General features: G+C 44.9%; 1 protein-coding gene across 1 annotated transcript; it reads right to left on the bottom strand.

Moving 5' to 3' along the window:
- Window positions 1–2,147: 2,147 nt before the first annotated feature.
- On the bottom strand, window positions 2,148–24,111 carry BCAT1 (branched chain amino acid transaminase 1). The gene is made up of 9 exons (XM_056553909.1): window positions 23,909–24,111; window positions 22,308–22,418; window positions 19,033–19,152; window positions 18,763–18,926; window positions 17,376–17,518; window positions 15,888–15,973; window positions 15,662–15,802; window positions 11,266–11,334; window positions 2,148–5,221 (listed from the first exon to the last, which is right to left on the bottom strand). The coding sequence occupies exons 1-9, from the start codon at window positions 24,017–24,019 to the stop codon at window positions 5,174–5,176; spliced, it is 993 nt and encodes a 330-aa protein (XP_056409884.1). The 5' UTR covers window positions 24,020–24,111; the 3' UTR covers window positions 2,148–5,173.
- Window positions 24,112–25,764: the final 1,653 nt, after the last annotated feature.

Genomic DNA, 25,764 nt, shown 5'->3' with positions numbered 1-25,764 from the left:
AAGAATATAACTACTATAATACTGCTCCTATATACAAGAATATAACTACTATAATACTGCTCCTATATACAAGAATATAACTACTATAATACTGCTCCTATATACAAGAATATAACTACTATAATACTGCTCCTATATACAAGAATATAACTACTATAATACTGCTCCTATATACATGAATATAACTACTATAATACTGCTCCTATATACAAGAATATAACTACTATAATACTGCTCCTATATACAAGAATATAACTACTATAATACTGCTCCTATATACAAGAATATAATTACTATAATACTGCCCCCTATATACAAGAATATAACTACTATAATACTGCTCCTATATACAAGAATATAACTACTATAATACTGCTCCTATATACAAGAATATAACTACTATAATACTGCTCCTATATACAAGAATATAATTACTATAATACTGCCCCCTATATACAAGAATATAACTACTATAATACTGCTCCTATATACAAGAATATAACTACTATAATACTGCTCCTATATACAAGAATATAACTACTATAATACTTCCCCTATATACAAGAATATAACTACTATAATACTTCCCCTATATATAAGAATATAACTACTATAATACTGCCCCTATATACAAGAATATAACTACTATAATACTGCTCCTATATACAAGAATATAACTACTATAATACTGCTCCTATATACAAGAATATAACTACTATAATACTGCTCCTATATACAAGAATATAACTACTATAATACTGCTCCTATATACAAGAATATAACTACTATAATACTGCTCCTATATACAAGAATATAACTACTATAATACTGCTCCTATATACAAGAATATAACTACTATAATACTGCTCCTATATACAAGAATATAACTACTATAATACTGCCCCTATATACAAGAATATAACTACTATAATACTGCTCCTATATACAAGAATATAACTACTATAATACTACTCCTATATATACAAGAATATAACTACTATAATACTGCTCCTATATATACAAGAATATAACTACTATAATACTGCTCCTATATACAGGAATATAACTACTATAATACTGCTCCTATATACAAGAATATATCTACTATAATACTGCTCCTATATACAAGAATATAACTACTATAATACTGATCCTATATACAAGAATATAACTACTATAATACTGCCCCCTATATACAAGAATATAACTACTATAATACTGCTCCTATATACAAGAATATAACTCCTATAATACTGCCCCTATATACAAGAATATAACTACTATAATACTGCTCCTATATACAAGAATATAACTACTATAATACTGCTCCTATATACAAGAATATAACTACTATAATACTGCTCCTATATACAAGAATATATCTACTATAATACTGCTCCTATATACAAGAATATAACTACTATAATACTGCTCCTATATACAATAATATAACTACTATAATACTGCTCCTATATACAAGAATATAACTACTATAATACTTCCCCTATATACAAGAATATAACTACTATAATTCTGCCTCCTATATACAAGAATATAACGACTATAATACTGCTCCTATATACAATAATATAACTACTATAATACTGCTCCTATATACAAGAATATAACTACTATAATTCTGCCTCCTATATACAAGAATATAACTACTATAATTCTGCCTCCTATATACAAGAATATAACTCCTATAATACTGCTCCTATATACAAGAATATTACTACTATAATACTGCCCCTATATACAAGAATATAACTACTATAATTCTGCCATCTTGTTACTATATAAATTATATCTATTGGTTTTGGAGTCTTTTATCTGCATTGTGTTTTGGAATATTTCTTCCAGGTGTAATTACACAGTTGACCAGTAGAGGGAGGCAAAGATCAGTACAATAATTACCCTGGCGTCAGGCTCCAGAAGGGGCCTCCATTGTCCGTCTGTTATTCTGTTATGTGGCCCCCATGTTGGCCCCCATTGTCTGTTTGTTATTCTGTTATGTGGCCCCCATGTTGGCCCCCATTGTCCGTTTGTTATTCTGTTATGTGGCCCCCATTATCTGTTTGTTATTCTGTTATGTGGCCCCCATGTTGGCCCCCATTGTCCCTTACACAGATGAAGTATACAGGAGGTTTATTGTTCAGGGATTTATTGCAGATTATCCACAGTTCACATCATTATTACTATAATTCACGATTCTCCTAATCTCTGAATATTACGATTATATCTATATAAATCCGTCACCATGGCAACATCATAGGGGGGAAAACTGAGCGATTGTCAGACATCGTATAAAACAGAAAACGTCACAATTTGTTTCCACAGATTCGATAAACAGCGAATATTTCTATTATAATCTATGGCGCGACGATTCCTGACATTATGTGTATAATGGACCAATGGGCCGAACAGGTGAAATGTTCTAGATTATCGGAAGGTGTAATATTCCAGATTATCGGAAGGTGTAATGTTCTAGATTATCGGAAGGTGTAATATTCCAGATTATCGGAAGGTGTAATGTTCTAGAGTAATGGGCACTGTAATGTTCTAGATTATCGGAAGGTGTAATGTTCTAGATTATCGGAAGGTGTAATGTTCTAGATTATCGGAAGGTGTAAGGTTCTAGATTATCGAAAATTTTTATATTCTAGATTATCGGCAGGTGAAATGCTCTAGATTACCGGAAGGTGTAAGGTTCTAGAGTATTGGACAGTGTAATGTTCTAGATTATCGGAAATTGTAATATTCTAGATTATTGGAAGGTGAAATATTCTAGATTATCGGAAGGTGTAATGTTCTAGAGTAATGGGCAGTGTAATGTTCTAGATTATCAGAAGGTGTAATGTTCTAGATTACCGAAAATTGTAATATTCTAGATTATCGGAAGGTGAAATAATCTAGATTATCGGAAGGTGTAATGTTCTAGAGTATTGGACAGTGTAATGTTCTAGATTATCGGAATTATCGGAAGGCGAAATATTCTAGATTATCGGAATGTGTAATGTTCTAGATTATTGGGTGGTTTATATTTCCAGATTATCGGAAGGTGTTAATATTCTAGTGTAATATTCTAGATCATCAAAAGGTGTAATGTTCTAGATTATAGGACCGTGTAATATTCTAGATTGTCGGAAGGCATAATGTTCTAGAATATCGTAAGGCGTAATGTTCTAGATTGTCGGAAGGTTTATATTTCTAGATTATCGGAAGGTTTAATGTTCTAGATTATTGAATCTCCTCATCTAGAAAGTTTTTTTGGACTTTCGCTGATAATCGTGAATTGTTCTTTGGTAAATATCTGATAAATACAAAGAATATAATATGTCTGGAGCGATTCTATCCCTGCGGAGTGTGACATGGCGCTGTCCTCTGTGATGACGGAACAAGTTATAATGAAGCTAGAGGGGGGGGTTATTAAGATTGGCGCTGCAGATTGTTGGCCACTCCCCCCTTTAGGTCCTTAGTGTTGACGCTGTTCATACTTATGTTATCACTTATCTTGTCCTCTGCTCCACTCACCTCCAGAGCTGCACTCACTATTCTGCTGCTACATCATGTCAGCATGTACTGCACTCTACTGTATACCATATGTAATACACCTCAGCAACCTCTACTCTGTACAGACACTGATGCGACAGGGGGCAGTAGTGAGACGTGAAGTCCTGTAGCCTGGAAGCAAGAAGGTTTGGAGGTGACTGGAGGATAGGACATGATGTAGCAGCAGAATAGTGAGTGCAGCTCTGGAAGATAAGATGATGTAGCAGCAGAATAGTGAGTGCAGCTCTGGAGGATAAGACATGATGTAACAGCAGAATAGTGAGTGCAGCTCTGGAGGATAAGACATGATGCGACAGCAGAATAGTGAGTGCAGCTCTGGAGGTGACTAGAGGATAATTCATGATATCACCTCCAGAGCTGCACTCACTGTTCTGCTGTTATGAGAAGATAAGACATGATATAACAGCAGAACAGTGAGCGCAGTAGGAGATTTGATGACATTATATCTGTATTACGTTATTTGGTTTTGTGCGCAGATTCAGCTCTTTGTACTTTATGTTCTTACTAAGCCTCTTTTGTGCTTCAATCGGTTTCTTCACCTTACATGTCGGGGATGAATGGGTTAATCTGGACGCGCAGATCGCCTGTTCATCCCGGTTACATGTAACGTTATTATCTTTGGGCCGAGCAGGAGCCACCGTACAGCGAAAATCACGGCTTATAGGCGCTCAGTGATTCCTAACACCTAAAAAGTCCTGATTCATCAGATCTAAATTAAACAAGCGGCGGCGACCAAGAATGTGAAGGGGAGAGACGGTCTGCAGATCTGAGGGTGCGGTGGAGGGAGGAGAGACAGTCTTCAGATCTGTGGGAGCATCGTGGAGAAAGGAGAGATGGTCTGCAGATCTGTCAGGGAGTGGTGGAGAGAGGAGACATGATCTGCAGATCTGTCAGGGAGTGGTGGAGAGAGGAGAGATGATCTGCAGATCTGTCAGGGAGTGGTGGAGAGAGGAGAGATGATCTGCAGATCTGTCAGGGAGTGGTGGAGAGAGGAGAGATGATCTGCAGATCTGTCAGGGAGTGGTGGAGAGAGGAGAGATGATCTGCAGATCTGTCAGGGAGTGGTGGAGAGAGGAGAGATGATCTGCAGATCTGTCAGGGAGTGGTGGAGAGAGGAGAAATGATCTGCAGATCTGTCAGGGAGTGGTGGAGAGAGGAGAAATGATCTGCAGATCTGTCAGGGAGTAGTGGAAAGAGGAGAGATGGTCTGCAGATCTGTCAGGGAGTGGTGGAGAGAAGAGAGATGACCTGCAGATCTGTCAGGGAGTGGTGGAGAGAGGAGAGATGATCTGCAGCTCTGTCACGGAGTGGTGGAGAGAGGAGAGATGGTCTGCAGATCTGTCAGGGAGTGGTGGAGAGAGGAGAGATGATCTGCAGATCTGTCAGGGAGTGGTGGAGAGAGGAGAGATGGCCTGCAGATCTGCCAGGGAGTGGTGGAGAGAGGAGAGATGGCCTGCAAGCATGCAGCACATTGAGAACAGTGACAGATTGTAAAAATCCGAGGACGTAGATTCCGAGGATGACATTTCTAATCAATAAATCTAAACTATAGATGGGGGATCCCAGACGTATGGAGGGTCTCCGCCTCACTCCCAACCGGTTAGGAATCTCCCACAAGCACCAGCCAGTCACTCGGGGTTCTCCCATACTGAAAAGATAAAGACAACAGAATAAAACACATTGTATCAAGAGGGGAGGGTGATGTTAGTGAGGAGGGGGCTGTGGAGAGGGGTGGGTGATGTTAGTGAGGAGGGGGCTGTGGAGAGGGGTGGGTGATGTTAGTGAGGAGGGGGCTGAGGAAAGGGGTGGGTGATGTTAGTGAGGAGGGGGCTGTGGAGAGGGGAGGGTGATGTTAGTGAGGAGGGGGCTGTGGAGAGGGGAGGGTGATGTTAGTGAGGAGGGGGCTGTGGAGAGGTGTGGGTGATGTTAGTGAGGAGGGGACTGAGGAAAGGGGTGGGTGATGTTAGTTAGGAGGGGGCTGTGGAGAGGGGAGGGTGATGTTAGTGAGGAGGGGGCTGTGGAGAGGAATGGGTGATGTTAGTGAGGAGGGGACTGAGGAAAGGGGTGGGTGATATTAGTGAGGAGGGGGCTGTGGAGAGGGGAGGGTGATGTTAGTGAGGAGGGGGCTGTGGAGAGGGGAGGGTGATGTTAGTGAGGAGGGGGCTGTGGAGAGGTGTGGGTGATGTTAGTGAGGAGGGGACTGAGGAGAGGGGTGGGTGATGTTAGTGAGGAGGGGGCCGTGGAGAGGTGTAGGTGATGTTAGTAAGGAGGGGGTTGCGGAGAGGTGTAGGTGATGTTAGTGAGGAGGGGGCTGTGGAGAGGGGTGGGTGATGTTAGTGAGGAGGGGCTGTGGAAAGGGGTGGGTGATGTTAGTGAGGAGGGGGCTGTGGAGAGGGGAGGGTGATGTTAGTGAGGAGGGGGCTGTGGAGAGGGGAGGGTGATGTTCGTGAGGAGGGGACTGTGGAGAGGTGTGGGTGATGTTGGTGAGGAGGGGGCTGAGGAGAGGTGTAGGTGATGTTAGTGAGGAGGGGGCTGAGGAGAGGTGTGGGTGATGTTAGTGAGGAGGGGGCTGAGGAGAGGTGTGGGTGATGTTAGTGAGGAGGGGACTGAGGAGAGGGATGGGTGATGTTAGTGAGGAGGGGGCTGAGCAGAGGTGTGGGTGATGTTAGTAAAGAGGGGGCTGTGGAGAGGTGTGGGTGATGTTAGTGAGGAGGGGGCCGTGGAGAGGTGTAGGTGATGTTAGTGAGGAGGGGGCTGAGGAGAGGTGTAGGTGATGTTAGTGAGGAGGGGACTGAGGAGAGGGATGGGTGATGTTAGTGAGGAGGGGGCCGTGGAGAGGTGTAGGCGATGTTAGTGAGGAGGGGCTGAGGAGAGGGGTGGGTGATGTTAGTGAGGAGGGGGCTGAGGTGAGGGGTGGGTGATGTTAGTGAGGAGGGGGCCGTGGATAGGGGTGGGTGATTTTAGTGAGGAGGGGGCCATGGATAGGGGTGGGTGATGTTATAGAGGAGGGGGCCTGTAGAAAGGGGTGGGTAATGTTAGTGAGGAGGGGGCCATGGAGAGGTGTGGGAGATGTTAGTGAGGAGGGGGACATGAAGAAGTGTGGGTGATGTTAGTGATGAGGGGCTGTGGAGAGGTGTGGGTGATGTTAGTGAAGAGGGGGCCATCGAGAGGTGTGGGTGATGTTAGTGAGGAGGGGGACATGTAGAAGTGTGGGTGATGTTAGTGAGGAGGGGGCTGTGGAAAGGGATGGGTGATATTAGTGAGGGAGGGGCTGTGGAGAGGGATGGGTGAGGTTAGTGAGGAGAGGGCTGTGGAGAAGTGTGGGTGAGGTTAGTGAGGAGAGGGCTGTGGAGAAGTGTGGGTGATGTTAGTGAGTAGGGGGCTGTGGAGAAGTGTGGGTGATGTTAGTGAGTAGGGGGCTGTGGAGAAGTGTGGGTGATGTTAGTGAGGAGGGGGCCGTGGAGAGGTGTAGGTGATGTTAGTGAGGAGGGGGCCGTGGAGAGGTGTGGGTGATGTTAGTGAAGAGGGGCTGTGGAGAGGGGTGGGTGATGTTAGTGAGGAGGGGGCCGTGGAGAGGTGTAAGTGATGTTAGTAAGGAGGGGGTTGTGGAGAAGTGTGGGTGATGTTAGTGAGGAGGGGGCTGTGGAGAGGGATGGGTGATGTTGGTGAGGAGGAGGCCGTGGAGAGGTGTGGGTGATGTTAGTGAGGAGGGGTCTGTGGAGAGGGATGGGTGATGTCGGTGAGTAGGAGGCCATGGAGAGGGGTGGGTGATGATGGTGAGGAGGGGGCCGTGGAGAGGTGTGGGTGATGTTAGTGAGGAGGGGGCTGTGGAGAGGGATGGGTGATGTTGGTGAGGAGGGGGCCATGGAGAGGTGTGGGTGATGTTAGTGAGAAGGGGGCCGTGGAGAGGTGTAGGTGATGTTAGTGAGGAGGGGGCTGAGGAGAGGTGTAGGTGATGTTAGTGAGGAGGGGACTGAGGAGAGGGATGGGTGATGTTAGTGAGGAGGGGACTGAGGATAGGGGTGGGTGATGTTAGTGAGGAGGGGGCCGTGGAGAGGTGTAGGTGATGTTAGTAAGGAGGGGGTTGCGGAGAGGTGTAGGTGATGTTAGTGAGGAGGGGGCTGTGGAGAGGGGTGGGTGATGTTAGTGAGGAGGGGCTGTGGAAAGGGGTGGGTGATGTTAGTGAGGAGGGGGCTGTGCAGAGGGGAGGGTGATGTTAGTGAGGAGGGGGCTGTGGAGAGGGGAGGGTGATGTTCGTGAGGAGGGGACTGTGGAGAGGTGTGGGTGATGTTGGTGAGGAGGGGGCTGAGGAGAGGTGTAGGTGATGTTAGTGAGGAGGGGGCTGAGGAGAGGTGTGGGTGATGTTAGTGAGGAGGGGGCTGAGGAGAGGTGTGGGTGATGTTAGTGAGGAGGGGACTGAGGAGAGGGATGGGTGATGTTAGTGAGGAGGGGGCTGAGCAGAGGTGTGGGTGATGTTAGTAAGGAGGGGGCTGTGGAGAGGTGTGGGTGATGTTAGTGAGGAGGGGGCCGTGGAGAGGTGTAGGTGATGTTAGTGAGGAGGGGGCTGAGGAGAGGTGTAGGTGATGTTAGTGAGGAGGGGACTGAGGAGAGGGATGGGTGATGTTAGTGAGGAGGGGGCCGTGGAGAGGTGTAGGCGATGTTAGTGAGGAGGGGCTGAGGAGAGGGGTGGGTGATGTTAGTGAGGAGGGGGCTGAGGTGAGGGGTGGGTGATGTTAGTGAGGAGGGGGCCGTGGATAGGGGTGGGTGATTTTAGTGAGGAGGGGGCCATGGATAGGGGTGGGTGATGTTATAGAGGAGGGGGCCTGTAGAAAGGGGTGGGTAATGTTAGTGAGGAGGGGGCCATGGAGAGGTGTGGGAGATGTTAGTGAGGAGGGGGACATGAAGAAGTGTGGGTGATGTTAGTGATGAGGGGCTGTGGAGAGGTGTGGGTGATGTTAGTGAAGAGGGGGCCATCGAGAGGTGTGGGTGATGTTAGTGAGGAGGGGGACATGTAGAAGTGTGGGTGATGTTAGTGAGGAGGGGGCTGTGGAAAGGGATGGGTGATATTAGTGAGGAGGGGGTCGTGGAGAGGTGTTGGCGATGTTAGTGAGGGAGGGGCTGTGGAGAGGGATGGGTGAGGTTAGTGAGGAGAGGGCTGTGGAGAAGTGTGGGTGAGGTTAGTGAGGAGAGGGCTGTGGAGAAGTGTGGGTGATGTTAGTGAGTAGGGGGCTGTGGAGAAGTGTGGGTGATGTTAGTGAGTAGGGGGCTGTGGAGAAGTGTGGGTGATGTTAGTGAGGAGGGGGCCGTGGAGAGGTGTAGGTGATGTTAGTGAGGAGGGGGCCGTGGAGAGGTGTGGGTGATGTTAGTGAAGAGGGGCTGTGGAGAGGGGTGGGTGATGTTAGTGAGGAGGGGGCCGTGGAGAGGTGTAAGTGATGTTAGTAAGGAGGGGGTTGTGGAGAAGTGTGGGTGATGTTAGTGAGGAGGGGGCTGTGGAGAGGGATGGGTGATGTTGGTGAGGAGGAGGCCGTGGAGAGGTGTGGGTGATGTTAGTGAGGAGGGGTCTGTGGAGAGGGATGGGTGATGTCGGTGAGTAGGAGGCCATGGAGAGGGGTGGGTGATGATGGTGAGGAGGGGGCCGTGGAGAGGTGTGGGTGATGTTAGTGAGGAGGGGGCTGTGGAGAGGGATGGGTGATGTTGGTGAGGAGGGGGCCATGGAGAGGTGTGGGTGATGTTAGTGAGAAGGGGGCCGTGGAGAGGTGTAGGTGATGTTAGTGAGGAGGGGGCTGAGGAGAGGTGTAGGTGATGTTAGTGAGGAGGGGACTGAGGAGAGGGATGGGTGATGTTAGTGAGGAGGGGACTGAGGAGAGGGGTGGGTGATGTTAGTGAGGAGGGGGCCGTGGAGAGGTGTAGGTGATGTTAGTAAGGAGGGGGTTGCGGAGAGGTGTAGGTGATGTTAGTGAGGAGGGGGCTGTGGAGAGGGGTGGGTGATGTTAGTGAGGAGGGGCTGTGGAAAGGGGTGGGTGATGTTAGTGAGGAGGGGGCTGTGGAGAGGGGAGGGTGATGTTAGTGAGGAGGGGGCTGTGGAGAGGGGAGGGTGATGTTCGTGAGGAGGGGACTGTGGAGAGGTGTGGGTGATGTTGGTGAGGAGGGGGCTGAGGAGAGGTGTAGGTGATGTTAGTGAGGAGGGGGCTGAGGAGAGGTGTGGGTGATGTTAGTGAGGAGGGGGCTGAGGAGAGGTGTGGGTGATGTTAGTGAGGAGGGGACTGAGGAGAGGGATGGGTGATGTTAGTGAGGAGGGGGCTGAGCAGAGGTGTGGGTGATGTTAGTAAGGAGGGGGCTGTGGAGAGGTGTGGGTGATGTTAGTGAGGAGGGGGCCGTGGAGAGGTGTAGGTGATGTTAGTGAGGAGGGGGCTGAGGAGAGGTGTAGGTGATGTTAGTGAGGAGGGGACTGAGGAGAGGGATGGGTGATGTTAGTGAGGAGGGGGCCGTGGAGAGGTGTAGGCAATGTTAGTGAGGAGGGGCTGAGGAGAGGGGTGGGTGATGTTAGTGAGGAGGGGGCTGAGGTGAGGGGTGGGTGATGTTAGTGAGGAGGGGGCCGTGGATAGGGGTGGGTGATTTTAGTGAGGAGGGGGCCATGGATAGGGGTGGGTGATGTTATAGAGGAGGGGGCCTGTAGAAAGGGGTGGGTAATGTTAGTGAGGAGGGGGCCATGGAGAGGTGTGGGAGATGTTAGTGAGGAGGGGGACATGAAGAAGTGTGGGTGATGTTAGTGATGAGGGGCTGTGGAGAGGTGTGGGTGATGTTAGTGAAGAGGGGGCCATCGAGAGGTGTGGGTGATGTTAGTGAGGAGGGGGACATGTAGAAGTGTGGGTGATGTTAGTGAGGAGGGGGCTGTGGAAAGGGATGGGTGATATTAGTGAGGAGGGGGTCGTGGAGAGGTGTTGGCGATGTTAGTGAGGGAGGGGCTGTGGAGAGGGATGGGTGAGGTTAGTGAGGAGAGGGCTGTGGAGAAGTGTGGGTGAGGTTAGTGAGGAGAGGGCTGTGGAGAAGTGTGGGTGATGTTAGTGAGTAGGGGGCTGTGGAGAAGTGTGGGTGATGTTAGTGAGTAGGGGGCTGTGGAGAAGTGTGGGTGATGTTAGTGAGGAGGGGGCCGTGGAGAGGTGTAGGTGATGTTAGTGAGGAGGGGGCCGTGGAGAGGTGTGGGTGATGTTAGTGAAGAGGGGCTGTGGAGAGGGGTGGGTGATGTTAGTGAGGAGGGGGCCGTGGAGAGGTGTAAGTGATGTTAGTAAGGAGGGGGTTGTGGAGAAGTGTGGGTGATGTTAGTGAGGAGGGGGCTGTGGAGAGGGATGGGTGATGTTGGTGAGGAGGAGGCCGTGGAGAGGTGTGGGTGATGTTAGTGAGGAGGGGTCTGTGGAGAGGGATGGGTGATGTCGGTGAGTAGGAGGCCATGGAGAGGGGTGGGTGATGATGGTGAGGAGGGGGCCGTGGAGAGGTGTGGGTGATGTTAGTGAGGAGGGGGCTGTGGAGAGGGATGGGTGATGTTGGTGAGGAGGGGGCCATGGAGAGGTGTGGGTGATGTTAGTGAGAAGGGGGGCCGGGTGTAATGGGGGGAGACGAGCGGAAGTCACATGACACAGAAAGGGGCAGGGCCCAAAGCAGCACAGAGTGTTTCAGAGATAAGAGAAACCCCACCTGGATATCCGTCAGCTCCTTCAGCACACGGGCCGCCACCTTATTCTCTTTGCTTGGAATTTCCAGTTTCTATAAAAACACAAAACAGTTCCAGACGCCGTCACCAATAATAGACAGTCAGGGAATGGATAGTAGAACAGCTGCAAGTCAGTGAATAGAATCCAGGAATGAGAGATTATGAATGTAAATTGGTCTAATACAGGGTGTCCCACAAACAGCGAGGGGACTAGGAGCCCTGGGGGGAGGGGCCACCAAAGGTCATGTGACAGCTGAATGTCTCACAATGTCAAATGATATTATCCCACCCACAGTTTCCATTAAGGGTCAGTCTCTTTTTCTGTCTGATAGCAATAATTATAATCCCTAGTGAATCTCCTTCCCCCTCTGGAAGCTATAAATATAGTCCCGAGTACACTCCCAATCAGTCTGCTTCCCCCTCTGGCAGCTAAATATATATTGTTCCAGGTAAGTTTCCAATCTTTTTGCCCTTCTGGCAGCTGTAAGTATAGTCCCAAGTAAGTTTCCAGTCAGTCTCCTGCCCCATCTGGGAGCAGAAAATTTAGTCTGTGGCAAGTTTCGAGTGAATCTGCTTCCCCCTGTATCAGCTACTGTATAATGTCCCCAGTACAGTACAGGTTAGTCTTCTTTCTCCTCTAGAAGCTGCATATATATATATATATATATATATATATATATATATATATATATACACACTATACACCCAGTACACTACCAGTCAGTCTCATTCCACCTTTTAAAGCTGAATATATAGTCCCCGCTAAGTTCTCAGCCTTCTTAGATCTCTAGCAACTATATACAGTTCCCAGGAACTTTCCAGTCAATCTCCTTCCTCCTCTGAAAGCTGAAAATATAGTTCCCAGTAAGTGCCCAGTGAGTCTCCTTCCACATATGGGAGCTTTAAATCTAGTCTGTAGCAAGTTCTGAGAAAATTAATATAGCCCAAAGTACACTCCCAGTCAGTCTCCTTCCTCCTCTGTAGCAAGTTCCCTCTAATGTCCTTCCCCCCCTGTTAGCTATTAATATAGTCCAAAGTACACTCCCAGTCAGTCTCCTTACTCCTATGTAGCAAGTTCCCCGTAATGTCCTTCCCCCTCTGTTAGCTATTAATATAGCCCAAAGTACACTCCCAGTCAGTCTCCTTCCTCCTCTGTAGCAAGTTCCCTCTAATGTCCTTCCCCCTCTGTTAGCTATTAATATAGCCCAAAGTACACTCCCAGCCAGTCTCCTTCCTCCTCTGTAGCAAGTTCCCTCTAATGTCCTTCCCCCTATGTTAGCTATTAATATAGTCCAAAGTACACTCCCAGTCAGTCTCCTTCCTCCTGTGTAGCAAGTTCCCTCTAATGTCCTTCCCCCTCTGTTAGCTATTACTATAGCCCAAAGTACACTCCCAGTCAGTCTCCTTCCTTCTCTGTAGCAAGTTCCCCCTAATGTCCTTCCCCCTCTGTTAGCTATTAATATAGCCCAAAGTACACTCCCAGTCAGTCTCCTTCCTTCTCTGTAGCAAGTTCCCCCTAATGTCCTTCCCCCTCTGTTAGCTATTAATATAGCCCAAAGTACACTCCCAGTCAGTCTCCTTCCCCCTCTGTAGCAAGTTCCCTCTAACGTCCTTCCCCCTCTGTTAGCTATTAATATAGCCCAAAGTACACTCCCAGTCAGTCTCCTTCCTCCTCTGTAGATAGCCCAAAGTACACTCCCAGTCAGTCTCCTTCCTCCTCTGTAGCAAGTTCCCCGTAATGTCCTTCCCCCTTTGGCAAAAAAAAATACAAATTTCTCACAAAGCTAAAAAGTATCCAACCCCCTCCCCCCCCTGTGAAGTAAGTGGGAAAATACAAGGGAAACTCTGGCTGGAAAACCTGCTGCAGTCTGCAAGAGAACCAACACCAGGAGGGAAGATTATACAGACAATCCCAAGGTGACAGGTGCAATACCACACATAACCTGAGGACAGGGGTGGCACTGTATTAGGAAGAAAGCAGCCATGTTTTCTTATCTTGGACTAACCCTTTAAATATAACAATGGAATTTAACCCTTTGTCGCAAATGGACGTATATGTACATCCACTGCGGGCTCCCGCTGTATGACGAGCGCTCAGCAGGTGAGCATGCATCATACCTGGTGGATCCCGGGTGGCCCCGCCCCTCATGATTTCACGCCCCGCCCCCTCAATGCAAGTCTATGTGAGGGGGCGTGACAGCCGTCACGCCCCCTCCCATAGACTTGCATTGAGGGGTTGGGGCATGACGTCATGAGGGGGCAGGGTTATGATGTCACGAGTTCCCGATGCCAGCTCCAGTGTTCGGAACAGTTTGTCCCGTACCAGGTTAGCTTGGTGGACTGATCCCTGCCATCCGATCGGTGCTCCAGCCTTGCGTTCAGCTTTGCCAGGCTGAAGCAATGGAGCGACGATAACACTGATCAATGCTCTCCTATGGAGATGTATTGATGAGTGTATGAAATCTAAAGATTGTATGTTATAGTCTCCTATGGGGACGAAAAAAGTGTGAAAAAAATAAATAAAAAAGTAAATAAATTTGCATTAACCCCTTCACTAATAAAAGTTTTCCCATTTATCAAAAAAAAAAATTTAAAAAATAATTAAAAAATAAAATAAAATAAAACATGTGGTATTGCCGCCTGCGTAAATTTCCGAACTATTAAAAAATAACGTTTATTAAACCGCACGGTCAAAGGCGCAAGCGTAATAAAAATTCAATAGTCCAGAAATGCGTATTATCGGTCACTTCATGTACTAGAAAAAAAGGAATTAAAAAGGTGCAATCAAAATAAAAATGGTCCCGATAAAAACTTCAGATCACGGCGCAAAAATTGAGCAATTTTAAACATACTAATTTTGGTGCACGTAGTTATAATCTTTTTTTTTTTTTAAGTAGTAAAATAAAATAAAACCTATATAAATTGGATATCCTTGTAACCGTATGGACCTGCAGAATAAAGGTAAGGTGTCGTTTTTACCGAAAAGTGCACTGCGCAAAATCGGAAGCCCCCATTATTTACAAAATGACGTATTGTTGTTTGTTTGTTTTTTTATTTATTTTATTTTTTATTTATTTTTTTGCCCCATAAATATTATTTTTTTTCTGGTTTCGCCGTAGGTTTTGTGGTGAAATTATTAATTGCAAAGTGGAATTGGTGGCGCAAAAAAAAAAACCCTCATATGGATCTGTAGGTGGAAAATTTAAAGTGTTATGATTTTTAGGGAGGAGGAAAAAATAAACGTGCAAAAAGGAAAAATGGCCCAAGAGGGAAGGGGTTCAGGGACGCGCACACATTGACAATGGCTTGAGCCCCTGCTCTTTTGACAATGGGCAGTGGGGCATCATTATGTGGGCATTTAAATAATTAAAGGGGTTATCCAGGAAAAAAAAAAATATTATATATATATATATATATCCATATCCACTGGCTCCAGAAAGTTAAAGGGATATTCCAGGAAAAAAACTTTTTTTTATATATCAACTGGCCCCAGAAAGTTAAACAGATTTGTAAATTACTTCTATTAAAAAATCTTAAGCCTTTCAGTACTTATGAGCTTCTGAAGTTAAGGTTGTTCTTTTCTGTCTAACTGCTCTCTGATGACACCTGTCCCGGGAACTACACAGAGTAGAAGAGGTTTGCTATGGGGATTTGCTTCTAAACTGGGCGGTTCCCGAGACAGGTGTCATCAGAGAGCACTTAGACAGAAAAGAACAACTCAACTTCAGAAGCTCATAAGTACTGAAAGGATTAAGATTTTTTAATAGAAGTAATTTACAAATCTGTTTAACTTTCTGGAGTCAGTTGATATATAAAAAAAATTCCCTGGATAACCCTTTTAAACAAATTTGTAAATTACTTCTATTAAAAAATCTTAATCCTTTCAGTACTTATGAGCTGCTGAAGTTGAGTTGTTCTTTTTCTGTCTAAGTGTCTCGGGAACTGTCCAGAGTAGAAGCAAATCCCCAGAGCAAACCTCTTCTACTCTGTGCAGTTCCCGAGACAAGCAGAGATGTCAGCAGAGAGCACTGCTGCCAAACAGAAAAGAACAACTCAACTTCAGCAGCTGATAATTATTGGAAGGATTAAGATGTTTCAATAGAAGACATTTACAAATCTCTTTAACTTTCTGGAGCCAGTTGATAAATATATATATATATATATATATATATATATATATATATATATTTATATATATAAAGTTTTTCCCTGGAATACCCCTTTAATTATGAGAATTGCCCTTTATTCACATCAGTCCTGCCCGCCCCACATGTCTGTGCACGTCCCTGAAGGGGTTAAATATTCCAAGGGGTGTGAATACTTTTTACAGACATTATATATAGTGTATATTCGGTGGCGGTCCAGGCCGCTCGCTCTCACCTCGTTCTTGTACAGTATGGATCCGACCGGACACACCACACAGGCCGTTCCAGCGCCAAACATCTCCCCGACGCGCCCCTCCTGCAGCGCCTTCTCCAGATCCGCCATGGTCAGATATCGCTCCGACACCTTGAACTCCCCCTGCGGGCAGACAGCTCTCTCATTGGCCGTTCAGTCTTAACTCCCTGACAGGCGGCTGACACCAGAGAACACATACGGTACGTACCCATTTACGAGCCAGATCTAGAATGCTGCGCCTGGTGACCCCCGGGAGAATGATGCCATCTAGTGGTGGAGTCGCTAATTCCAGCTCTGGAAAAGAAACAATTTTCATCTTAAAATGTTAGAGAAGCAACGAGTCACGTTCTGGAGTCTGGGAAAGCTGGATGACAGCCTGAGGGAGCTGGGTTGATTGTATTCTGCTTCTGTAAGTAAATATGTTGAAATACTCTGATCTGCCCCTATTTTAGTTATTTTCGTCCTTGGAAGGAGAAGAAATTTTAAGCCACAAATTGGATTTAAAAAGTAATTTGTCAAGAGTAGTCGGCGACCATCTGTCCCTGCGCGAAGGCTGGAGAATCTGCTGCGGCCTCCGATCCGGAAATTAAAGGGGTACTCCGGTGGAAAGCTTTTTTTTTTTTTTTTTTTTAATCAACTGGTGCCAGAAAGTTAAACAAATTTGTAAATTACTTCTATTAAAAAAATCTTAATCCTTCCACTACTTATAAGCTGCTGAATACTACAGAGGAAATTCTTTTTTTTTTTTTGGAACACAGTGCTCTCTGCTGACACCTCTGTCCATTTTAGGAACTGTCCAGAGTAGGAAAAAAGCCCCATAGAAAACATATGCTGCTCTGGACAGTTCCTAAAAATGGACAGAGATGTCAGCAGAGAGCACTGTGCTCGTGATGTCAGCAGAGAGCTCTGTGTTCCAAAAAGAATAGGATTTCCTCTGTAGTATTCAGCAGCTAATAAGTACTGGAAGGATTAAGACTTTTTAATAGAAGTTATTTACAAATCTGTTTAACTTTCTGGCACCAATTGATTAAAAAAAAAAGTTTTCCACCGGAGTACCCCTTTAAAGGGGTACTCCACCCCTAGACATCTTATCTCCTATCCACCCGGTGTTTGTTTAGAGCGTCGGGTGCAGCACCGGAGGCTCGTGAGATCACGGGCACGCCCCACTCATGATGTCACGGCCACCCCCTCAATGGAAGTCTATGGGAGGGGGCGTGACTGACGTCACGCCCCCTCCCATAGACTTCCATTGAGGGGGCGGCCGTGACGTCAGGAGCGGGGCGTGCCCGTGACATCACAAGCCTCCTCCCCGCATCAACGAAGTTTTCTCTGTGCACCAGATGTCTGTGGTGCCGCAGCCGAGATCGCGGGAGTCCCCAGCGGCGGAACCCCCCACGATTAGACATCTTGTTCCCTTTCCTTTGGATAGGGGATAAGATGTCTAGGGGCGGAGTACCCCTTTAAAGGAGCCCCTGTGATCAGAAGCCGGTGTGTTCCAGGCCGGGAACGTGTTATATTGTGTTTATATCTTTGTGATAGGAATTGTGACATATTCTGCAGTTTTCACTTTGACCACTAGATGGCAGAAAGAGCTTAGAATCCTGTATCTCTTTTTACTACCTGCTGTGAAACTGGTTATTAGTGAATTGTAGGAATTTCTCTTTATTTTATTTTTGATTTTGTTTTTTATCCCTACCGCCATCTTCATTTGTCCAGAACAGGAAGAGATTCATCGTTCCGACTTCAGTGATTTGCTCGTCCGGACCGTACAGCCACAGAACCTGCTGACAGCCGAAGCTCTGCGCCTCATATTGGGCAAAGAGAGAATTTCCGTAATTCCTAGGAAGAAACACAAGCAATAATTAACAATTTGACATCTATAGTCCCTAGTACACACTCAGTCAGTCTCCTTCTACAGCTGGAAACTGTGTATATATTCCCTAGTAGACTCCCAGTCAGTGTCCACCCCCCTCTGGAATCTGTATATATAGTCCCTAGTAGACTTCCATTCAGTCTCCATCTCCCTCTGAAAGCTGTATATTTAGTCCTTAGTACACTCCCAGTCAGTCTCCATCCCCCTCTGAAAGCTGTATATAAAGTCCTTAGTACACTCCCAGTCAGTCTCCATCCCCCTCTGGAAGCTGTATACTGTAAATAGTCCTTAGCACACTCGCAGTCAGTCTCCATCCCCCTCTGGAAGCTACATATAGCTATATAGTTAGTATGGTTGAAAAAAGACCTACATCCATCCAGTTCAACCAAGGAATTGACCAGTTCCTGAGGTAGACTGTTCCATAAATTCACAGTTCCTATGGTATAGATGGTGTGTCGCCCCTTGAGACTAAACCTTTTCTTCTCCAGACGGAGGCAGCGCCCCCTCGTCCTTTTGAGGGGGTTTAACCTGGAACAGTTTTTCCCCATATTTTTTGTATGGGCCATTTATATACTTATATACGTTGATCATATCCCCCTTAAGCTGTATATATAGTCCCTAGTACACTCCCAGTCAGTCTCTTTTCACCTCTGGAATCTGTATATACAGTCCCTAGGAGACTCCCAGTTAGTCCCTATCCCCCTTTGGAAACTGTATATATACAGACCCTAGTACCCGTCCAGTCAACCTCCATCTGAAATATATATATATAGCACCCAGTAGACTTCCAGTCTGTCCCTATCCCCGCCTTGATTATATATATTCTCCATAGTAGACTCCCAGACAGTGTCTTTTTCTCTCTAGAAGCTGTATATATATAGAACCTAGTACATCCCCCCCCCCCAGTCTGTCTACATCTCCCACTGGAATCTGTATTTGCATTCCCTAGTACACTACCTGTCAGCCATCTCCCTTCTCTGGAATCTATGTATACAGTCCCTAGTACCCTCCCAGTCAGTTTCCTTCCCCCTCTGGAAGCTGTAAATACTGTCCATAAAATCACTCCCAGTCAGACTTCTTCCCCCACTGGAAGCTGTATATATATATATATAGTATCTAGTAAGTGAATATCCTCCCCTCATTTTGTCTCTCTAGGTGGCGCTCTTGTATAATACCGCATTGACCCAATTCTCACAATTACAAGTCTTACCCTCCGACTTTGCTGTCGCCGGTTCCCCCTTTCCAGGCCCGGACATATTTCGGGTCGGCCCATAATGAGATTGGGGTGAAGGCTCCACTGGAGAAGTACGGCCCGACGGGGCTGAGGATGACGTACAGTAAGGCCTTGGAGGAACTCTTCACTCTTACAGACGCCTGGAGAGACAGAGGAGACACTATGAGAACAAGAGACATCAGAGTCTGACTGGCTCCACCCCCTAATTTACATATTGATCCAGCTGATAATAATACCGCAGCTCACCTCTGTTCCGATGAAGATGGGCCGCACATACAGGCTAGCCTCTGTGGATTGTGGCACCCAGTCCCTGTCCACGTCTATCAGCTTCCGGATACAGTCCAAGAGCTCCTTCTTATCAAAGGGCTGCGAAATAAAGGGACTGGAGCGTTATAAAAGGAGCGGCTGATATCATCACATATGATGTAATATATAGAGATTATATCAGTACTGGAGCGTTATAAGAGGAGCGGCTGATATCATCACATATGATGTAATATAGAGAGATTATATCAGTACTGGAGCGTTATAAGAGGAGCGGATGATATCATCACATATGATGTAATATATAGAGGTTATATCAGTACTGGAGCGTTATAAGAGGAGCGGCTGATATCAGTCACATATGATGTAATATATAGAGGTTATATCAGTACTGGAGCGTTATAAGTGGAGCGGCTGATATCATCACATATGATGTAATATATAGAGGTTATATCAGTACTGGAGCGTTATAAGAGGAGCGGCTGATATCATCACATATGATGTAATATATAGAGGTTATATCAGTACTGGAGCATTATAAGAGGAGCGGCTGATATCAGTCACATATGATGTAATATATAGAGGATATATCAGTACTGGAGCGTTATAAGAGGAGCGGCTGATATCATCACATATGATGTAATATATAGAGATTATATCAGTACTGGAGCGTTATAAGAGGAGCGGCTGATATCACATATGATGTAATATATAGAGGTTATATCAGTACTGGAGCGTTATAAGAGGAGCGGCTGATATCACATATGATGTAATATATAGAGATTATATCAGTACTGGAGCGTTATAAGAGGAGCGGCTGATATCATCACATATGATGTAATATATAGAGATTATATCAGTACTGGAGCGTTATAAGAGGAGCGGCTGATATCATCACATATGATGTAATATATAGAGATTATATCAGTACTGGAGCATTATAAGAGGAGCGGCTGATATCACATATGATGTAATATATAGAGGTTATATCAGTACTGGAGCATTATAAGAGGAGCGGCTGATATCACATATGATGTAATATATAGAGGATATATCAGTACTGGAGCGTTATAAGAGGAGCGGCTGATATCATCACATATGATGTAATATATAGAGGTTATATCAGTACTGGAGCATTATAAGAGGAGCGGCTGATATCACATATGATGTAATATATAGAGATTATATCAGTACTGGAGCGTTATAAGAGGAGCGGCTGATATCATCACATATAATGTAATATATAGAGGTTATATCAGTACTGGAGCGTTATAAGAGGAGCGGCTGATATCAGTCACATATGATGTAATATATAGAGAATATATCAGTACTGGAGCGTTATAAGAGGAGCGGCTGATATCATCACATATAATGTAATATATAGAGGTTATATCAGTACTGGAGTGTTATAAGAGGAGCGGCTGATATCATCACATATAATGTAATATATAGAGATTATATCAGTACTGGAGCGTTATAAGAGGAGCGGCTGATATCACATATAATGTAATATATAGAGGTTATATCAGTACTGGAGCGTTATAAGAGGAGCGGCTGATATCAGTCACATATGATGTAATATATAGAGAATATATCAGTACTGGAGCGTTATAAGAGGAGCGGCTGATATCATCACATATGATGTAATATATAGAGATTATATCAGTACTGGAGCGTTATAAGAGGAGCGGCTGATATCACATATGATGTAATATATAGAGGTTATATCAGTACTGGAGCGTTATAAGAGGAGCGGCTGATATCAGTCACATATGATGTAATATATAGAGATTATATCAGTACTGGAGCGTTATAAGAGGAGCGGCTGATATCAGTCACATATGATGTAATATATAGAGATTATATCAGTACTGGAGCGTTATAAGAGGAGCGGCTGATATCAGTCACATATGATGTAATATATAGAGGTTATATCAGTACTGGAGCGTTATAAGAGGAGCGGCTGATATCACATATGATGTAATATATAGAGAATATATCAGTACTGGAGCGTTATAAGAGGAGCGGCTGATATCACATATGATGTAATATATAGAGGTTATATCAGTACTGGAGCGTTATAAGAGGAGCGGCTGATATCAGTCACATATGATGTAATATAGAGGTTATATCAGTACTGGAGCGTTATAAGAGGAGCGGCTGATATCATCACATATGATGTAATATATAGAGATTATATCAGTACTGGAGCGTTATAAGAGGAGCGGCTGATATCATCACATATGATGTAATATATAGAGGTTATATCAGTACTGGAGCGTTATAAGAGGAGCGGCTGATATCAGTCACATATGATGTAATATATAGAGGTTATATCAGTACTGGAGCGTTATAAGAGGAGCGGCTGATATAACCTGTATATATTACATCATATGTGATGATATCAGTACTGGAGCGTTATAAGAGGAGCGGCTGATATCACATATGATGTAATATATAGAGAATATATCAGTACTGGAGCGTTATAAGAGGAGCGGCTGATATCAGTCACATATGATGTAATATATAGAGGTTATATCAGTACTGGAGCGTTATAAGAGGAGCGGCTGATATCAGTCACATATGATGTAATATATAGAGGTTATATCAGTACTGGAGCGTTATAAGAGGAGCGGCTGATATCACATATGATGTAATATATAGAGGTTATATCAGTACTGGAGCGTTATAAGAGGAGCGGCTGATATCAGTCACATATGATGTAATATATAGAGGTTATATCAGTACTGGAGCGTTATAAGAGGAGCGGCTGATATCACATATGATGTAATATATAGAGGTTATATCAGTACTGGAGCGTTATAAGAGGAGCTGCTGATATCATCACATATGATGTAATATATAGAGGTTATATCAGTACTGGAGCGTTATAAGAGGAGCGGCTGATATCATCACATATGTAATATATAGAGATTATATCAGTACTGGAGCGTTATAAGAGGAGCGGCTGATATCAGTCACATATGATGTAATATATAGAGATTATATCAGTACTGGAGCGTTATAAGAGGAGCGGCTGATATCACATATGATGTAATATATAGAGATTATATCAGTACTGGAGTGTTATAAGAGGAGCGGCTGATATCAGTCACATATGATGTAATATATAGAGATTATATCAGTACTGGAGCGTTATAAGAGGAGCGGCTGATATCAGTCACATATGATGTAATATATAGAGGTTATATCAGTACTGGAGCGTTATAAGAGGAGCGGACACATGAAGGACTTACCGGCAGGGTCATTCTTTTGGCTGATCGGAGCATCCTATCCATATTTAGTTGAGGTCGAAACAAGTGGATTTTCCCATCTTCTCCCCGATAAGCTTTCATTCCTTCAAAAAGCTGCAGAGAGAAGAAACTGTTATATGATAGGAAGAACAACAACCCCCAGCAGATACACTCACCACAATTATAGGTGTGAGGATGTCTCCAAACAGCATCTATAATCTCCTTGTTACTAATGCAGCATTGTTACTCACCATCCCATATACTACAGGGACATCTATTACTGCTGACAACCGAAACCTATATATCAGCCCCGCCCCCTGTATGACATCACTGATATAATAGTAATATAATGACGTGATCACAGCCCCGCCCCCTGTATGACCTCACTCATATAATATAATAGTAATATAATGACATGTGATCACAGCCCCGCCCCCTGTATGACATCACTGATATAATATAATAGTAATATAATGACATGTGATCACAGCCCCGCCCCCTGTAGGACCTCACTGATATAATATAATAGTAATATAATGACATGTGATCTGAGCACCGCCCCCTGTATGACATCACTGATATAAAATAATAGTAATATATTAACATGTGATCACAGCCCCGCCCCCTGTATGACCTCACTGATATAATATAATGACATGTGATCACAGCCCCGCCCCCTGTATGACATCACTGATATAAAATAATAGTAATATATTAACATGTGATCACAGCCCCGCCCCCTGTATGACCTCACTGATATAATATAATGACATGTGATTACAGTCCCGCCTCCTGTATGACATCACTGATATAATATAATAGTAATATAATGACATGATCACAGCCCCGCCCCCTGTATGACCTCACTGATATAATATAATAGTAATATAATGACATGTGATCACAGCCCCGCCCCCTGTATGACCTCACTGATATAATAGTAATATAATGACATGTGATCACAGCCCCGCCCCCTGTATGACATCACTGATATAATATAATAGTAATATATTAACATGTGATCACAGCCCCGCCCCCTGTATGACATCACTGATATAATAGTAATATAATGACATGTGATCACAGCCCCGCCCCCTGTATGACATCACTGATATAATATAATAGTAATATAAGGACATGTGATCACAGCCCCGCCTCCTGTATGACATCACTGATATAATATAATAGTAATATAATGACATGTGATTACAGCCCCGCCTCCTTTATGACATCACTGATATAATATAATAGTAATACAATGATATGTGATCACAGCCCCGCCCCCTGTATGACATCACTGGTATAATATAATAGTAATATAATGACATGTGATCACAGCCCTGCCCCCTGTATGACATCACTGATATAATATAATAGTAATATAATGACATGTGATCACAGCCCCGCCCCCTGTATGACATCACTGATATAATATAGTAATATAATGACATGTGATCACAGCCCCGCCCCCTGTATGACATCACTGATATAATAGTAATACAATGACATGTGATCACAGCCCCACCCCCTGTATGACATCACTGATATAATAGTAATACCATGACATGTGATCACAGCCCCGCCCCCTGTATGACATCACTCACCTCTATGGCGTAGTTGAACACAGAGCATGCTGGGTGAAAGCTCAGGTTCTGTAGAGGTTTGATCTCCGGTTTCTGCCATCCCTCCTCCACAGACCACTCCACCATTAACATGTGATCGGTGAAGACTGTGCCGAACACCAGATTGCTGGGGTCGGGTTTGTCTTTCGGGGAGTCAGTGAGCTTGATGGTTAAGTCTGATGCCTAAATGTGGAAGACAGAACCGTAGAGACGAGAGTTCAACAAGTATCATAATCACTAGAGATCAGGTATCCAATCACAGCTCTCGATATTACATATATAATCTGATAGAAATGGAGACCAACAGGGAAATCGCATGAAAGATCTAATGGAGATATCCCTGGTTGTGTAGAGTCATGAAGGATCTAAAAGAGATGTCCCTGGTGGTCTAGAGTCATGAAGGATCTAATGGAGATACCCCTGGTGGTCTAGAGTCATGAAGGATCTAATGGAGATACCCCTGGTGGTCTAGAGCCATGAAGGATCTAAAGGAGATACCCCTGGTGGTCTAGAGTCATGAAGGATCTAATGGAGATACCCCTGGTGATCTAGAGTCATGAAGGATCTAATGGAGATATCCCTGGTGGTCTAGAGCCATGAAGGATCTAAAGGAGATACCCCTGGTGGTCTAGAGTCATGAAGGATCTAAAGGAGATACCCCTGGTGGTCTAGAGCCATGAAGGATCTAAAGGAGATACCCCTGGTAGTCTAGAGCCATGAAGAATCTAAAGGAGATACCCCTGGTGGTCTAGAGTCATGAAGGATCTAATGGAGATACCCCTGGTGGTCTAAAGTCATGAAGGATCTAAAGGAGATACCCTGATGCTCTGGGGTCATAAAGGATCAAATTGTGATATTGCTTGTGGTCTAGAGTCATGAAGGATCTAATGGAGATATCCCTGGTGGTCTAGAGCCATGAAGGATCTAAAGGAGATACCCCTGGTGGTCTAGAGTCATGAAGGATCTAATGGAGACATCTCTGGTGGTCTAGAGTTATGAAGCATTAAGTTGTGACACTGCCGGTGGTCTTGGGTCATGAATGATCTATTGGAGATACCTCTAGTGGTGTACAGTCATGATGTAATGAGACACCCTTGGTGGTCTAGGTAAGATCATCATGGAGGTCTCCATTAACTCCTTCATGACCTCAGACCACAAGGGAAAATACCAATGATACTATTAACTCATTAACGCTTTTATGACTCTAGACCACCAGGTATTTTATTATTAGCTGTTCCACCACCATAGATGACCAGGAAGGCACCATACACCATCTTGTCAGGAGCCCCAGAAGGTCTAAGGGCCCGGACACTGGTCACAGGGGTGAGGAGCTCCTGGGATGTCAGGTACTGTGGTGATAAGGACAATGGTGGACCACAGCTACCTGCACAACATTACAGGTAGGTAATTACCCCCCCCCCCCCTCCTCTACACTACCATAAAGTCACATGATGCCTCAACGTAACCCTGAACAAAACGCAACGCTGAGTCAACAAAAGGGAAATGACCTTGGAGAAGCCGAAAAAGGATTTCCAGGAATACAAATAGTGATAAAGAGCTGATCCAGCAAGAAGCTCCCTGCAAAACTAACTGGGGTAGGGATCGAGTTCTACAGTGAGGAGGCAGGACACTGTATAGGCCGGACCACCCCCCTACCATAATGGTATGGCCCGTTCTAGCGATATGTTACAGCATTGTAAGATACAGTATAATAACCATTTATATACAACGGAGACTTAACTGGGGGGGGGGGGGGGGGGGGCAGACCTGTAGCTCTCTATGGAAGAGTGTAGTGGGCATGTTCTGTGACCTGTGCAGAGATCACTGTGCAGGTAGGG

Source organism: Hyla sarda, unplaced genomic scaffold (genome assembly GCF_029499605.1).
Source record: "Hyla sarda isolate aHylSar1 unplaced genomic scaffold, aHylSar1.hap1 scaffold_457, whole genome shotgun sequence".
Lineage (NCBI taxonomy): Eukaryota > Metazoa > Chordata > Amphibia > Anura > Hylidae > Hyla > Hyla sarda.
Note: the sequence above shows the minus strand (reverse complement) of the source record. Positions and strands in the feature narration are given on the sequence as shown.

Excerpts from the sequence above, each read along its gene's own strand:
- BCAT1 (XM_056553909.1), bottom strand. The coding sequence starts at position 24,019 with ATGTTAATGGTGGAGTGGTCTGTGGAGGAGGGATGGCAGAAACCGGAG. Across the intron at positions 19,153-22,307 it reads CCAAAAGAATGACCCTGCCG|CCCTTTGATAAGAAGGAGCT; the intron begins GTAAGTCCTTCA and ends TTTATTTCGCAG. Across the intron at positions 18,927-19,032 it reads CCATCTTCATCGGAACAGAG|GCGTCTGTAAGAGTGAAGAG; the intron begins GTGAGCTGCGGT and ends CTGTCTCTCCAG.